The sequence below is a fragment of the Anabas testudineus genome, chromosome 23 (genome assembly GCF_900324465.2).
Source record: "Anabas testudineus chromosome 23, fAnaTes1.2, whole genome shotgun sequence".
Classification (NCBI taxonomy): domain Eukaryota; kingdom Metazoa; phylum Chordata; class Actinopteri; order Anabantiformes; family Anabantidae; genus Anabas; species Anabas testudineus.
This window is the reverse complement of record NC_046631.1, coordinates 5,289,579-5,307,207: the sequence shown is the minus strand read 5'-3', so window position 1 is coordinate 5,307,207 and position 17,629 is coordinate 5,289,579. Positions and strand designations below refer to the sequence as shown.

The following is a 17,629-nucleotide window of genomic DNA, read 5'->3' as shown; positions in this document are numbered from 1 at the left end:
GCAGCAACAACGAGGTGCCTGCTAATTTAACACCGGGATTATGGAAGTGCTTTCCCGACTTGGGAGAGAAGTCGTGACGGCTCACAGCTAAAGTGGGGCGTACAGGAGTGGTTTCAAGACTTCGCTCGTCTTTAGTGGTTGAAGAAAGTCACGGGGCCGCAGCTTTGTGTGTTTGTGTGTGTGTGTGTGTGTATGTTCAAATGCCCATGCTCTCTATCAGTCGTGGTTTTGAGGTCACGCCTGGCACTGTTCTCTAAAATGTTTATTAAAGTGCTGATATCATTAGTGCATGATGGAAGAAGACGGTGGAGATCTACTACTTCTCTCCCTGCACCACCTAGAGCTTGATGATTTCCACATTTCCCCTCACTCTCAGACCTGTTTATCCCTCTCTAAATCAAGAGCTGCATTTTAAACCAGCTTCAGCCACAACTTGAACAAACTTTCATTTCCAAATTCACACATGGCACACAAAAAAAAACAAAAACAAAAACAAAACTCAAAGCTGGATGAAGCACATGCACAGCTACATGCTTTCAAAGAGCCACCAGATGAACCCTGCCATGGCTTTTTTAAAGACTCTGCACATGCACACAGGTGGTTTGAGTTCGAGCTAGTTAGGCCTCTCCTCAGGTTGAGGCAGAGTTTATCAGATAAGTAGTTCGGCCCTAACAGGTGCAATGCCATCAGTGTGAACACACCCACACAGTCCTGAAGGCTACCCAAGTGAAAACACCTGTGAGAAATGATCGGTGGATGTTGAAATTTAAATAGGCCTAGTACCTAGTATCTTAAATCCTAGAGATTAGGAGTCAGTACAACAATAGTTTTTTCTATCTCCAGTGAATACACAGCATATCTTCATCTTCATCTTCATCTTCATCTCATCTCTTGTTTGCTCTGCCGACTGTCCTACAGTTTAACATCTGTTGTCATTTGCCTTTTACGCGGACCCCGAGCCGGACAGTATAATTGTGACCATCTGAAAGTTCTGGGACCTAACAGCGTTTTTATAAGAGGCTGGACCTCTTGAACACTGTCACCAACTTACTTTACAGTGCTGTAGCTTAATTGATGTTATTTATTTTGTGTTTGTTTATTTCAGTTAGTAGTTATTTGCCAACTTTCAACAGTGAATACATTGAGTAACGTATTATCATAAACAATAGTCATAATGGACATAGATGTTGGCAATAACACTTTTAAGTATTAAAATGTATCATGTATGTTGCTCCGTTTACAGAGTAAATCCATCAGCTGTTGACTGTTGAGATGGGCATGAATGATTAAAGTTTGACTATAATGAGCTCTTTGTATTCAGTAATCATGATTGTGTCAAATAGGTTATTCCTTTAATTACAGAGAAAACAAATGAATTAAGCAAATTACGAGATATTATAGAAATCTCTCTCTCATACACACACACACACGCAGTACTTGACTCCAAGCTGGTATCAACAGGAAAGAGTCAGCCAATGACACTAATTGGGTGGTGTGTGTTTTATGAAAAGAACAGGCTGTACTGTCCCGGGCTCCCTCCCACCGCTCTCTGACTGGCTGGCTACTAAGTGGTCTGCTTTTCTTCTCTCCACTGTGATTGGAGCCAGGGAAAGCCAATAACTAAACTTTTTTCACCTCCCCCCCCCTTCTTCTTTTCCTCAGGACATACCCTTGTTGTTTTCAACTTTAGAGGCAGAGCTGGAGCTGAGACGAGCCAGCAGTCACAAGGCCGCACTCTGGTGCTGCATTCAAAACGTACACGCTGTGCTGGAATTCAGTACTACAGCCAATCAATGCATATGTCAAGTTTGTAATATATGGTTATATAAAAAAACATATTTTTATAATGAAGTTTCCTCGTGAAGTGATTAGACTGTACTCAGCTTTGATATAGTGACAGACCCAATGACTCCTGAATTCCCAAACCTGAAGGAGACATTAAACGTCTGTAATAGTGGCTGTTTCACCATCAGGTCGTTGTGCATGACTTTGTAATCACGATGTTCAACCCCATTAGTTTTCATAGGCGGATCACTTCAAACTTTAAATGTGTATTAAGGGCGGAGTGATTGTGCGCTGTATAATCAAAGTAGGGAACACGAGCCTGTATTACACAAGCAATGCTTTTTAAACAATCTCACAGAAGATTTAATAAGAAGAAAGTAAAAAAAAAAAAACACACACATACACAGGGTACAAAATCAATTATTAGGCTCAGTTTTGCAACAGTTTATTTATCTTAAAAACAATAATGAAAATATATATTTACAAAAATGCACAAAACGTATGCTTTGGGAAGCTTTACATACACCCACAAAAAAAAAAAATGCTCAACATAAATAAGTTAGTATAATTTTTTTCAGTGTTTAAAAAAAAAAAGGCACAGGTACACTTCAAAGTTTTACACCAAACGAGGCAGTGTAACTTTTGTTTTCTGCCTTTACAAAAAAAAAAAAAAAAGAAGTTAATTATAGTGCAATTACATGTTCCACATGAATTCCACCCCACAAAGACAAATCTTTGATTCACATATTTGCATAATAACTAGCCCAGTGATTTGAACATATTATATGTCTGTTAACCTGGACTATCTGCATTTACTACATGGGCAGAGCTATGTGAGCTATAAGCCACTAAAATATGAACTAATTTAAAAATAAAAAATCTAAGTCTTAGGATTATTAGCGAACACTGTTACAATTTGGTTGGATGTTGCTCAGCAGATGAGCCACCCCTCGCCCTCGGAAAAAAAAAGCACAAACTTTGGGGAAAAAACAACTCGAAATTAATGAAAAAGGGGGGAGGGGAGGGGAGGTGGGGGTAAGGAGACATTATTTGCATGTAAACTTTATCTATCATGGCTGTTCCCAGTTAGATGGACCCTCAACTTACAGTGTGGCCATCTGGGCCTTCAAAAACAAGGTGTGTGTATATATATATATATATATATATATATATATATATATATATATATATATATATATATATTGGGACAAATAAAGCCTTAGAAAATGTGAAGACATGTTTTTTTCCCCACATAACCCATTTCCCACATTGAAATCTGCATTTTTTAAATTACATCAATTACCTGAATAATGACACAATATGACCACTTTAACAAAAAAACAAAAAACAAAAACAAAAACAAAAAAAAAAAAAGATAAAAAAAGAGATTTCTCTGCTGGAAATTGCACTGCAGCTTCCCGAGTCAAATTCACAAAAACATTTAACAAAAAGTATGAAAAAAGCATAACATGCTTTTTTTTTTTTATGTGCTACATCTGAAACATAGGTAGTAGATTAAAAAAACAAAAAACAAAAAGATGAGCAAAAATCCTTTTGCACACTGCTACATTGTCTGCTGCTTCTGAGGCAATTGAATTATAAATGAGTGCCAAAACTTGATAGTGTACATATTCAGTGCTTGTGCAGCCTCTCCTCCTCCCTTCTTTAGAAAAGGCTCCTTATTCTTTTTCGTTTTCTTTTTTTTTTTAATGTTTTCTCCCGTCTGTCAGATGATGAGAGAGGCTACAGTATTCCTCCAGCAACAGGTCTCCCCGCTCTGTGAGACATAAAGAGGAAACAGGCTGCTGAATGGTGCAATTGAAAAAAGCAGTTGTTCGTGCTTCATACCCCCGTCATGCGCACGCACACACGCACGCGCACGCACGCACACGCACGGTAACCAGTCGTAGCGTGCAGGATTGTGGAAGATGAAATAATATGCAAGTACAGCGTGCAGGACACAAGTACTGTATGTTTACAAGTCATCTGCTGATGTGCATGATAACAAACCTTTAGCGTCCTGCGCCTTTAACTTGTATTTCAACTTGTTGTTATTGTTATTCTGCATTTACTTCTTCGATGAATCCAATTAGGAGATATTACTGCTAACCTGGAGCTGCTTTTCACCGAACCTCCTCGCTCTCCTCCGGCCTGCTGGGTCTCTCCTCCACGGCTTTTACCGCCTGACTTCCTGCACCGCCTGACCGATTTTCATCATCATCATCATCATCATCATCATCATCGCCCTCCGTATGAAACTTTTTGCTTTGACACTCGCTGGAGCAGGGACCTGACAGACAAACAACAACAACAACAACAACAACAACAAAAACCATCAGGCATGAGAAGTTGAGCAGAGTGCTGCTGTGTCGACTTGGAGAAAAGTTAAACCAAAGAGTTTGATACGTGGAAACTACAAATTAACAAGTCTGCTCGATCCTCTCAGCCAACACACGGCCACGCTGATAAGTACAGTTTGGATTCCTCTAACACCTGTGGAGATTTATTTCGCCCCCCTCCCCCTCCACTATTTTCCAGCACACTTCTGTTCGTCGATCGCAGCCTGCAGTTTAACCCCGGACACAAGTTGCGCCTCTGCATTGCGGCACACTCGCAGCACAGAGGTGGAAAAACAACAGCTCGACAGCTTTCACAAGGCGGCGTAAATCACCTAAAGCTCCTGAACGTCTTTTCTTTGACCCGTGCCTGTCTTCCTGGCGATCCGACTGCTCTTCACTCCTCTCCGCGGCGTCCTGCCGGTTGTTATCGCCGGGCAAGTCCTCATCTCGCTGGGGCCGCTCGCTCCCGTGAGGCGGTCTGCGATAAAACTCCGGTGCGTCGCTGACCTCCACCCACTCGTAGTTGCGCGGAGTGAGCGGTCTTTCGTTGGTCGGGTCGTAGTTATATCTCTCCGTAAAAGCCTGCACCTCTTCCTGTATCGACGCCGTTAGATTTCTCCGTATCTCCTCTGGGTCAGGTCTGCCAAAAAGGTTTCTGCAAACCGGAGGTCTGACGTTGTCCGGCTGCCGCGCATCCACCCTCTCCACTGTCGGGCTCGCATTAGAAAGTCGAACATCTGACATTTTGTTGCACATATGACAAGGGCAAAAAAAACACACACATAAGCAACGAGCAAAGCTTCTCAAACTGTTATTCCGAAGTAGTATTCCGATGCATGCATGCTCCGCGCGTATCATCCAAAACGCGTGCGCGCAAAATTGGAATAAAGTGTCTCCAAAGGCGCAGCGTGATTTAAGAGAGCCACTCCTGTCAAGTCCGTAGTAAGGCTGACGAAAACAACAAGTCAAGTTATAGCAGCCAACATGGCGTTGGAGGGAGCTATGAGTGAAGAAGAAAAGTTGACATCAATGACTATTTAAACGGGGAAGGCGATTCATTGGTCTGTAGGTCTGTGGGACCGCCCATAGAGCCTCTCTTAAAGTCGAACAGGGGCTAGAGCACCGAGCTGGAGCGACTCTACGCGTGAATGTGGCCTAAATCATTACTATGTAATAATCAGTGTTAGTTAAATCCACATGAAGAAGACGGAAAGAGAGAGAGAGAGAGAGAAGAGGGGGTGAGGCTGTGGATCGAAATGAGCGCACGACGGTGTTTTATCGAAGTTATCACCAGTCATCAGGTTTGACATGAAACCAAACACTCCACGGTCTCAGATCTCGATCACTGACAGTTGTAGCTGTGTGTTCACCCACTGCAAAGCGCTGTGGCAAAAACAATAATCTGCTAATTGTTTTAAGTGTAAAACCTGATAAGAGAATAGCACTGATAAGTCTTATCTCACCGGGCTGAGGTCGGTGATAGTATCCCATGAACCAATCATCGCATCATTGAATGAGCGCTGACAGATGTCACAGCTTGATCCGATTCGGTATCACACAAATGGCTTCTGTAGCCTTGATTCAATCACATTGAAGATATCCCAATACATCCAGTCACAGATTCACAGACCCTCCATCCACCCCTCCTTTCCATCAACTCCCCCTGAACATGCTTCTCTGCAGCACCCTGCTGACAGCCAGGCTTCCAGAGATGACCCCCTGAGGCTCACCCTGCCTGTGGTGGGTGTCGATGATGGTCCTCTGGACAACTGTCTAGTCAGCAGTTTTCCTCATGACTGTGTGAGTGCGTGTGTGTACTGAACTAGTCAGACACATACTGTATGAATAGTTATCTGCTCAAGCTGGAAATGAAATATTATTATATTTAAAGATGAGTTTTTTTTATTTTCACGAGCTGTAAGTCACAATAAACTAAATAAAAAAAGCAAAATGTAATATTTTTAATTCGAATTCACTTCATATGAGTTTGGTAAGAGGCTCAAACAGACAGTAGGGAGGGTTTTAAGCAGGTGAACAACATAAAAAAGCTATAAATCTGCGTCCTGGCATCCGATGACATCAGCTCGACAGCCTTCCGTCACGGTTGGCACGCTGCCTATCACTGTCAGACTTTGCCACTGGTGCCACAGCAGTGGTTTGTGTGCTTCACTGCTTGTAATTGCTTGTGTGTGCTTAGAATTTCAACGCAAAAGGAAACAGAAAGTGCTTCAGCTTTAAGAAAGATAAATAAAAAAAAGGATGAAAAATGTCCATCTGAGGGTTCTCAGTTTGCATCCCGACTCGAGGATTTAACTGATGTTCATGTCAAAACTTAACAGTCACCAAATTTATTTTCCGTGCACCCCACAGCTGAACAGGAATCGTGCAGTAATTGAGTGCAAACATCACTGACAGTAAGCACTACTTGTGCCCAGAAGTTCACGATGTCCCAACTTCAACTGTGTCACTGTGCATTCCACTCTGCAGCATGTGCCAGTGAAGCTGGCTGTGCCTTTGAGGCCATGCTGCTTCAATTAACTGTGGAATCGACTCAAACATGTTGTGATGGATACAGCAAGGCCCTGTGTTATATTGATGTTATCACAGAGATCACACTTAATCCATAATCTGTTTATGCTGCTGCAAAATGTGCAGTGTTGTACGGAGTGATCCCTGAGCTGAAAACATCAGTATGATCAAACGGGCAACTGAGAAACCAGGCAAGAGAACATTTAAGTTGGAAATGTTAGGTCATCATTCTTTTTAGTCCCCGTTTTGTTGAGCTAAAAGGTGCAGGAGAGTGTCCTAAAATGCCTGTCAACATTGATATATTAACTATGACCCACAATTAAACCATTACAAAATGACGCAGAAAGGTCACTGTCTGAGAACAACAGAAAATACTTCGACTCCATAGGAGTCAACACTGCAGAATCAAACGTACTTACAGGATGTGTTACTGTCAACAACACGTCTAGAATTTACCAGAATTTATAATATAAATGTTATTGTTACCATATGTTGGTAAAAAAGAATAAAAATTGGGTTTCTCATTAAAAAGGCACATTAAAGAATTGCATCAAGTATGAAAACAAATGGTAGGCGCGTTACTGATTTCTTGCAAGGACAGCGGAAACAAGAGTGTGGTTTTTAATGTGGTTTGGATAATATTAATTCCACATTGGTCTTTTGAGTCCCATATAGTTTCAGTACTGCTGAACCACTTTGTAGTGATCTCAGATGTGCTGATTTGGGCTGCAGAGACAATGGGCCAAATTGACTGACATGGAAATTACTAATCATATAATAGAAACAGTTTTAATACTGTTCATCCATCTATTTTTCATTTTATTTATCAATTAATAAAGCAAAGGGCTACAATGATTAAAAAATCCTCTATTTCCCCTTGCCAACACAGTCACCCCTGCTGTTTGCTCCTATAAAACTCTACAAAACAAATAAAACCCAGTTGGCTAACACAGCAGGATAACTTACTAGCTGCAGGCAAAAATGTATACAAAGGGAGAACTAAAATAACACAACCTGGATCTGACTGAATGAAATATTCTTATTAAATACTTTGTTGTTTTCATTGTTGAATGTGCTGACAACAAAATCACACAAAACTTATCAATGGAAATCAAATTTATGAGTGGAAAAACACACTACAGGCTGATCCAACGTTGATGTCATGTCCTTAAAACAAGTCAAAATGAGGCTCAGTAGTGTGTGTGGCCTCCACGTGCCTGTATGACCTCCCTAAAACGCCTGGGCATGCTCCTGATGAGGTGGCGGATGGTCTCCTGAGGTATCTCCTTCCAGACCTGGACTACAGCATCCGCCAACTCCTGGACAGTCTGTGGTGCAAAATGGCGTTGGTGGATGGAGCGAAACATGATGTCCCAGATGTGCTCAATTGAATTCAGGTCTGGGGAACGGGGGGCTGTGCGGCCCTCCAAAGAAATCCCAAGCCACACCATTACTGACCCACTGCGAAACCGGTCATGCTGGAGGATGTTGCAGGCAGCAGAACGTTCTCCAATGTGTCTACAGACTCTGTCATGTCTGTCACATGTCCTCAGGGTGAACCTGCTTTCATCTGTGAAGAGCACGGGGCGCCACTGGCGAATTTGCCAATCTTGGTGTCTTTGTCTCTTGTCAAAAAGGGCCAGATCAATGTCTATCACATTACTTGGTGTTCTCCGGCAAATGCTAAACATCCTGCACGGTGTTGGGCTGTAAGCACAACCCCCACCTGTAGACGTCTGGCCCTCATACCACCCTCATGGAGTCTGTTTCTGACCGTTTGAGCAGACACATGCACATTTGTGGCCTGCTGCAGGTCATTTTGCAGGGCTCTGGCTCCTCCTGTTCCTCCTTGCACAAAGGCGGAGGTAGCAGTCCTGCTGCTGGGTTGCTGTTCTCCTACGGCCTCCTCCACGTCTCCTGATGTACTGGCCTATCTCCTTGTAGCGCCTCCATGCTCTGTACACTACGCTGACCGACACAGTAAACCTTCTTGCCACAGCTCGCATTGATGTGCCATCCTGTATGAGCTGCACTACCTGAGCCACTTGTGTGAGTTGTAGACTCCGTCTCATGCTACCACTAGAGTGAAAGCACCGATAGCATTCACAAAAGTGACCAAAACATCAGCCAGAAAGCTTAGGAACTGAGAAGTGGTCTGTGGTTTTATTGGGGGTGTCTTGCTAATTGCCTATAAATTCCATTGTTGAAATTAATCCAATCCATGATTGTCAATCAGTGTTGCTTCCTAAGTGGGCAGTTTGATTACACAGAAGTGTGATTGACTTGGAGTTACATTGTGTTGTTTAAGTGCTCCCTTTATTTTTTTGAGCAGTGTATTTTCCTAGTGGATGGTGTTAATTTCCCATCAAAACAATAATAACCTAGAGCAAAGGTAATAAAGTGCAGGATGTTTTGATATTTTGCATGGTGTGTTTATAGTTGGGTCCAATATGGGTTTGATAAAAGGTGCTGATAAAAAAAACGATTTATTTACACATTTGTCTTAGATTACTGAGCAGGTTAGGATCCTCTTGCCCTGTGTCATGAGACGGCAGCCTTGGAGCTCTGTTTCTTTTTGGCCAGCTCAGTCTGGATCTGATGTGGGAACTGGTCCAAGTGCTTGTTCACACACTGCATGCAGAACCTCTTGGTGTAGAAAATACTGCAATCCTGACAGAAGGAGAAGAAAGAAAAGTTCAGCGCCAGTTCTCAATTAGGAAAAGACCTTGATTGTCACATTTATTCCAGACTAGGATGAGGTTTGATTTTCTTGCAATATTTTTTAAGGGCATCACAGTCATGAAGCTCAACCTGCTCATATATGTTTAACATGACTAAAACTTAATCTGAAGCAATCACACAATTGACAAATGCACGTTTTTCTTCCCTCACAAGCGATCTAAGTAGATCTGTGCAAAGCTATTAGAGGAGCACAGTGTGGTTTGAGAGTAAAAGTTTAGTTTTAGATGATGTTATAGTTTCTATTCATACATATGATGCTCCAACACCCTGAGCAAGCTACAAGTAATTCCTTCACAGTTAACTATATGAAGACTGATGCCATCCAACATATGCGTTTCTATGTATTTATCTGTGGCAGAAACTGACTGAAGCAGTTCAAATGTTAGACATCTTACCGATCCGACACAGACACAGATGCTGCACAGGCTGCAGGTGGAGCCCAAAACGAGAAACTTCTCCTTGTCTGGGCTGAAGGGGTCCTTGGTCACAAAACACTCCTCAAGTAACCTAAAGTGCGACAGAAAAGCAAACATAAAGGGGTTTACAACTTCAGCTAGGTTCACGTCAAAACGTATTTTAATGCCACATACTCGTCACTTTAAAGGGAACTATATTCACTGTGGAGACGACAGTTTTAACATTTCATAAAGTCACGTAGCAGCTAACATTAGCTTTAGCATAGCTGCTACCAGAGCGCTATATCAGCATTTAGCTATAGTTTCACTTACACAATAGCCCTGGTGTTTGGTGGTTTCTGGCCGTAGTAAATATAAGGGCTACTTAAAGCACACAACTGGCAGGTAAATGTTTTACAAGGAGTTTCACTAGCAGTTTGCTCCATCTTTTAGCGCAGCGGAGCAGTTACTTCCTGGTTTTGCTATCGGGTGCAGCCACGTTGTTTCGTGAAGCTTTACCGCCACCTACCGGGCTGGGGGAGGAACGGCCTAAACGTCAGAGGACACACACAATGATAAAACAAACAGTTTCTAAGATATTACTGGTAGAAATAAAATATTTTAGCCCCCCAGAATTAAAATTAACAAATGTAAAATCTAAGACATAATTGTAACACTTAAACAAGTCATTAATTGCTGTGACAGTTCAAAACATCCACAGTGAAAAGGGGTATTACAAATAAACAACTAAATATGTTAGTTTATTTGGTGATACCACATAACTCCTTTTATTAAAAGAGCAAATATATTTTTTTTCTACAATGCATTGTACATCATAAAAAATATAACAGTTTCATTATAACAACACTATTTTATTTAATAATACATTGGAAGGCAGCGTCTACAGAAAATAAGGCCATCAGCTTCTCTCGTTGAGGTTTACATTGCTCTCTGCAGATACACACATCCATTTCACCATCTTCACCGTGTTCTTGATATATTCTCGAAATAAAAATATAACCTATCTTAACAGATTATTCATTGATATCAAAATATTCAATACTGGCCAACGCTGCCTATGTGGAATAAAGTGTGTCTTAACAGCAGGACTTGTACAGTACAAAACATTTTGTCATTTACAACACATACGTATGTTTAAAGTGAGCTATCGTGTGTTGGTTTTAGCAGTAGGATAAAAATGATTAAATAAATACGTAACCCATAAAATTACAGTATTTTCAAATGATGGCTGATTTAATATTATGTGCGAACATTCCCTGGTCCAACATTAAATATTTATACATCTAAACTTTTAATTTAAAAGCATTCTGTACGGTATTATTCATTGTTATATGGCAGATGTATGAGCAAATATAGGCTAAAATAGTAAAACATTATGGCACTAAATCTACTAATCCAATATAAACCACTAATCTCAGAGTGGTCAAAGGATATTTGGCAGCTATTAATAATGGCACTGATGCACAATAAAAAGACACAGCAGGGATTTTAACCACATTCAAATGGTTTTTAAGTTAACATATTATTCAAAATACTTAAAATACTATCAATATGATTTTCAACCTATTCAGCAATTGTCTTAAAGACAAATGTAAGAATGTTCACTTTATTATTCGAAGCCATGATTAGTTTTTTGTATCCATGCGTGCATGACTGGCAGTCAGGTCAATGTAGCGTTAATAACTGTACACTCATGCATATGTGCATAGTATATTCCCTATTTGGCTTTTGTTCAGTGTGTAGGTACAAGCTGGCATCCAGAGCTCAACCCACTGGGTGCTTTCAGTTCAAATGAGTGCGTTAGAAATGTCTTTACCCTTCTATGGTATAAATTGAATTTCATTGACGGCAGGAGCTGCCATTCCCCACTAGAATTTTAACTTTTGTTTTGTTCCAGTAGAAAGTGTCACGTGGTCACAGCAGCATGCCTCCTTAAAAGCTGCTAAACTACTTACAGTACACTGATATGCATTATTATTCATGTGTTTACAGCTTACATTAGCAGTTTAGTACGCGTTGTCAGTACATGTCCCTGTATATCTCTTGCAGCAGAGGGTGCAGCGACGTGTCTTCTGTCGTCTTGATTTCCTGCACCAACTCGGCATGCTCGGTGACCAGCTCCCGCAGGTCAGCCAGTTTCTGCAGCAGCCTGGGGAACAGGAAGGCGTCATCGGGGTGGTTTGCCAGCAGGTGGAGCCGTAGTGTCTGAATAATGCTTTCCTGCAGCTGCTCCACTAAAGGTACATCCACTAGGCCCGGACGGTCTGTTTGGGAAATTAATCCTTTATATTGAAAATGTACAGTAAGCATTTATTAATTAAATTAAATTTGTATTATAATCTATCTTTCCACAGAATGATACCTCCACAGCAGATAATAGCAGCCACAAAAAGGGCCAGATCACTGTCGTCCAGCTCCAGAGAGTTGAAGCGCATGGCAAATTGGAACTTGGGCTCCATCATGTCACTGAATGGCCGCCGGAGGCTCTTGAGGAATTCACGGGTGATGAAGCCTCCACCGCGGGCCACCAGGAGGCCGTCTTTGTTCATACATGAGGCCAGGAGGGTGAAGAGGGCTTCATAAACACCGTACTTTAATAGTGTAACCTAAATACGAGGAAAATGAAAGAGAAAATCAATGTCTACCACATTAAAAAAACTTTCTGTGCTGTTAGGAAGATTGAGTGTTAAACCCACCTGATCGTTCAGGTCCAGGCTCTGGAAACCTGGCACCGCCTTGGCAAACTCAGTCAGCTCCGTGACCGTCTCTACCGAGGCACTCTGGCAGCAATTGAAGAGTCTGGCTTCAGCCTCCCTCTGCTGGAGCTCTCCACACCCCACAGCCAGAACCACGTCCCCAGTTGGATGGCTGGTCTCGGGCTCTGGATGGTCCCCGTTTAGCATATGGGCCGCAAATGTCTTCTCTGCCAGCTGGAACGTCTCCATGTCATGAATGACGAAAGGCTGCTGGGAAAGACACACTGGTGGTTGATGCAAAGGACAGAACAGAGGTGTAAAATAAGGAAGATCATCAAACTCTTTTTCCTTGGCTTCATTCTTTCCTTTACCGGATTGCTGTTTTTCCCAGTGAGTATGAGCCGTGCTTTTGCCTTGTTCATGTTGAAGTTCTTCATGTAGGCTTCGTGGATCTGCCTGATCAGAATCTTGTGGTCGGCCAGCATGGGGCTTTTCACTTCTTTCTCCACCATATTGCTCTCCGCCTTCAGCTTCAGCTTCTCTGCCTGTGGCATCCGACCAAACCGGATAGCTGGTACACAGAGAAATCCATCATTCGACAACAGCTCGAAGAGCTTTCGTACTCTCACAATGAAACTACACGCAGAGACATCAAACATATCCTCCTACATGAATAACACATGAAACGTGACTAACACATAGCATCCAACCACAACAGATCTTCTGTGTTCTGTTCTCTTGACTCTGCTCTGAAGACAACACGTCTTCCTCTCAGGTTTCTGACGCTGTTCTGCCTGCAGTGGGAGGCCATCATAACAAACCCAATGACCCTTCAGCAGTCAGTGCAGATGACAGGCCAGATGTGGAGCTACATGGGCCTGTGTTTTCTCACTGTTAAACTGGCTCTGGCAGGACGTTGTTCTATAAAAACCTAGTCAATGTCACATTAAAGTGGAGTGTGTTTCAGTGGACATGATGATAACAGCAATTATGATCACAGATACACTTTAAAGCACTGACAGTGTTCTGAAAAATAATATAAAAGCTTTTTATTTGCTTACAAATGAATTAAATATTGAATTAATGGTTAATGAATGTGGCTACAGCTGTGTAATTCCCAGCCTTTATCACTCCTCTTATTTGTGCTACCATTACATAATAGATTGATATCATTCTACACTTGTCACTTGTGGTTACAGTGGCTCCCATTCAGCAAAAGTTACTTAGATTAGCTTTAAACTAATTAGAAGGTTTCAAGGCGTACCGTTGTGGGACATGCCAACAGCCAGGCACTTGTGGAATCGGCAGTACTGGCACTTGTTGCGGTTCTTCTTCTGGATTTTACAGCTGCGCTCACACTTGTCATACTCCAGCTTTAACCTGATGGTCCTCCTAAAGAAACCCTGTGCGAAAACACAAGAACACACTTCAGCTTAGAGTACCTGAGCCCTTATGTTGTGCAGCATTAAAGTCTTTAAAAGCACATAAGAGCCACAGACTGAGGAGTGTGTTTCACTATTATTTTGTATCGACTGGAGCTGACCATCCTCCTCTGATCTTTTCTAGTGAGTCATTCAACAAGCTGAAAAATGACTTCACAGTGAATAGGTACAAACTATTTGTGCAGGTCATTTGAACCCTGTTAAAGTTGCCTGCACGTCTAGCTGGTATTGCTAAGTTTGATTGGACAACATGGTACTTTTTGTTCTATTTCTTGGAAGGTTTCTGTTCTTTACTATGTTTTATAACTGTTAAGATAAGATCAGACTTTATTGATCCCACAGCGGGGAAGTTCACTTGTTAAGCAGCTCACACAAACAGTTAAGGTGCAAGAAAGAACATGTTTACAAAGTATTTACAGAAGTGATATTTCAAGTTCAGTTGCTAGTGTTGTATTAATACTTTAATCTGTAAATGCTACAGTGACGATCAGGTCATTTTGATTATTATGATATTGGGAAACATTCAGCGCGAGTGTCTATAGACTATGGACTATGCTCCAGGGTGTACAGTAAGCCTGTAAAAAAACAGGCCCTGATTGCATAATACCTCCAACACGCACTGAAATACAAGGCAGCAGGCCAACACACGCACCAAAACATTATGATCCTATAACACACTCGCACCCACCTGCATTCATCCCTGAATTTTCTGTCAGGACACTTCTCAGCCCTCGCTGTCCAAAAGGGGATATAGATTTTCTGGCAATAGCATATCTGGAGCCACGTAGTTACACAAGACATCAGCCGTCATCTTACATTTTGCCTTGGCTTTTAGGGATCGCTATGTATCATGATTTAGGTAATTTTTAACCCCATCCCTCCAAAAAACAAAAAACAAAATCTAGTTGTGTGGTGAGAACTGGGTGTAATCTTTCTCAAATTACTGTGATGATCCAGGCATATAATTTAGTGCCATATGTGACTTATTAAGTATACATTAGAAAACAACAGAGCTGCACAAGGGTGAAAGAAAACAAACAAACAGATGTGCATGTTTACAGCATGTGTGTTTCTACCCTGTGAAGGTGTATTGTGCAATTCTACCTTAAGGCCAAATGTCTTTTAGTAATGCAGACTGTTTGAATGTAGTCATTCTTATATCAATCTGTTGGTTCACACTCATTTTAACCTGTGGAGCTTCACCTTTATTATTGCACCGCTGCTCTACACCACCATACATATTTCATAACACCACAACCACAGACTTAAACCATCAAACCGCAGGATCACAGCACATTCCAGTCACATTCCCACTACTGAGTGCTCCTCTCTTTAAAGTGAGGTGTTGAAAATGATACGCATACGCAATGTGACTGCTACATATCACAAGCCAGATTGTTCCATGATGGCTCAGTATCGTGAGTCAGAGAATTTAGGACAGAGTGCTGCCAAAACACAACTCTCACATATGTGGCGTCAGTTCAGTTCAGCATCATTGTGTCCGTGTTTGAGAATAGCAGCGGTCAGACACAATGATAGGTCGCTGGGATGGAAAGATGAGCATTATTTGTAGTGATCGTGATAAATGAGATGTTGGTCATAAACCAGAGCCTTGCATGGAGCTGGCCAGCTTCAGCAAACACACACAGCTGCACATTGTGAAACTGACAGGGCATACTACAAAGGTCTGACAGCAAAATAAAAACTGTGAAACGTTAGCCTCCTGTCTGTGCTCGTGTCTGTTCAGTGTCACAGTCTGACATTTTTATACGTTCTGAATCTCAGGAGTCTCTGAAATTGCAGCAATTTGAGCACAGAGAAAAAAATCTTACAGAGGTAAGTAAAGTGTGGTGAGAAGGCTGAAACCTCAGCAACGGAGAAAGTCTTTTGAAAAATATGTGCAAGTGTTTCTTTTAACATTAAAACCCAAAGTGACCGTAAGAAGATAGCTTGCAGCAGTATAAGCATTACAGAGGTCTGTGCCAGCAGCAGCTCTATATGAGTACAAGTGTGTGTGTGCATTAACGTCACTTAGTTGGGCTCTGTGCCAAGCAGGGGAGAGGCGACAAGTCAACCAAGGCCATCATGTCCTCCACCTCACATGACCCGACTGCATGTCTCAGAAACTTTCCACTGGCCTCCAGGTCAGGCTCCTCTGCATGGCGAACTTTGTTTGTGTTTGGGTGTATGTTGCGTGAGCTCAGTCATGAATGTGCATGCGTACACATGAGGGTGAGTGTATGCGGTGCTGTTCACCCCTGATACAGTTGCACAGCTACATGCAGAGACCCCAGTGACAACATTTGCCTGAGAAGCACAAGTGATGAGTTACATGTTTTGTACGGCCTTCCTTTCCTTTGTCACGTGCATGTCTCACCTTGCAGCCCTCACACGCATGCACACCATAATGGAAGCCGGAAGCCTTGTCTGAGCACACCCGACACTCCAAGTTAAGGGGGCTGGGGTTTCTCCTCGGGACCTGGTGTTGCTCCACACACCCCTGACGATGGACTAGAGGCTGGAGTCAAGGTGTCTACAGTAGTAGACACAACAGCAGAAAGAAGACAGTATTATAAACAGTGCATATTTATTCACATCCTCCTCATGAGTCAGTTATGGATAATGCCACCAGGCTTGTGTTCATGTGTTATAGAGCTCCAACCAGTGGCTTTTTAGCTTCGCATAAGCTTATCTTATCTAAGTCGACTGTTGAGATATAACATGTTTATTAGCGAGGCTTTAGAGGTGCTGTGGAGGTGGACAGAGCCCGGGTAGCTTTTTCCAGTGTTGACATTAAGAAGCTGCTGATTGTAGGATTAACTTCAGAAGTCTGAGAGTCATTAGGCACCATTGTTACTTCTGACTTGCAAGGACGCTTGCATGAAGATTTTAGTGTTTTGTACATTTGTAACACAGCTGATTCGTCGCCTTGCTTCCAGCTGCCTACTCACCCAGTGCAATGGAGCTCTCGGAGCCTGGACCGGTGCTCTGGTACTCTGGGAAATCAAATCCCAGCGTGTCGTCTTCAATAGACTGGGAGATGTCGCCAAGATCATCCATCAGGTCTCCACACAGGGGACTGCTCATGAGGGAGTCTCCGAGCGGGGACGGGGGGCTGTACGAATCCCCGGCCATTGCGGAGGTCAAGTCAAACTTGGAGTGGGTGGGTGGGTGCAGGGACAATACCTCACTCACCAGACTGGAATAAGAGAATTACGAAGGAGAATTAAGATGAGGACAAACTGTAATGATGAGACTGCAAAGTTGACGGACTATTAAATTGAGAACAACTCGTTAGTTTTCTGCTTCGGTGCAAACAGGACCCAACAGGCCGCACCTGATCACAGTCTGTAGCAAATCACCACATCATCTGTTTGTAAATGACAAACTTCACTAGATTAAATAGAATCTACGGCACAACAACATGTGCACACAGTGGAAGTGTCTGAATACTTTCTGAAGCCACTGTACACTGCACCTTTATTGGGAAATGATGAGTTGTGTCTGGCAGACACACTATTGAGCCACAGGAGCCCCTTCTGGTGGCTACTAGAGTTTAATAGGGCTGTAAATCAACAGAAGGAAATGCATCTGACTTAATATTACATCCTCTTTGTCTGATCCATGAACATTTAGGTTTAGTTGTTTTTAAATCAAAACTCCTCTACACCCCTGAAAGA

General features: G+C 42.3%; 2 protein-coding genes and 1 pseudogene across 3 annotated transcripts; all 3 read right to left on the bottom strand.

Annotated features, from left to right (window-relative positions):
• Nucleotides 1–2,205: 2,205 nt before the first annotated feature.
• cdkn1ba (cyclin-dependent kinase inhibitor 1Ba) lies at nucleotides 2,206–5,156 on the bottom strand. Its single transcript, XM_026363128.1, has 3 exons — nucleotides 4,457–5,156; nucleotides 3,896–4,075; nucleotides 2,206–3,562 (listed from the first exon to the last, which is right to left on the bottom strand). The coding sequence occupies exons 1-2, from the start codon at nucleotides 4,980–4,982 to the stop codon at nucleotides 3,909–3,911; spliced, it is 693 nt and encodes a 230-aa protein (XP_026218913.1). The 5' UTR covers nucleotides 4,983–5,156; the 3' UTR covers nucleotides 2,206–3,562; nucleotides 3,896–3,908.
• A 914-nt stretch (nucleotides 5,157–6,070) lies between these two features.
• cdpf1 (cysteine rich DPF motif domain containing 1) lies at nucleotides 6,071–10,294 on the bottom strand. 2 transcript variants are annotated; one of them, XM_026363130.1, is made up of 4 exons: nucleotides 10,124–10,294; nucleotides 9,791–9,902; nucleotides 9,148–9,323; nucleotides 6,071–8,732 (listed from the first exon to the last, which is right to left on the bottom strand). In XM_026363130.1, exons 1-3 carry the CDS (start codon nucleotides 10,234–10,236, stop codon nucleotides 9,195–9,197), a joined length of 354 nt encoding a protein of 117 aa, XP_026218915.1. In that variant the 5' UTR covers nucleotides 10,237–10,294; the 3' UTR covers nucleotides 6,071–8,732; nucleotides 9,148–9,194. The 2 variants fall into 2 exon arrangements, with proteins under 2 accessions (XP_026218915.1, XP_026218914.1); XM_026363129.1 differs by having other exon boundaries at nucleotides 6,071–9,323.
• Nucleotides 10,295–10,641: 347 nt separating this feature from the next.
• On the bottom strand, nucleotides 10,642–17,084 carry LOC113162979 (annotated as a pseudogene).
• Between the last annotated feature and the right edge of the window lie 545 nt (nucleotides 17,085–17,629).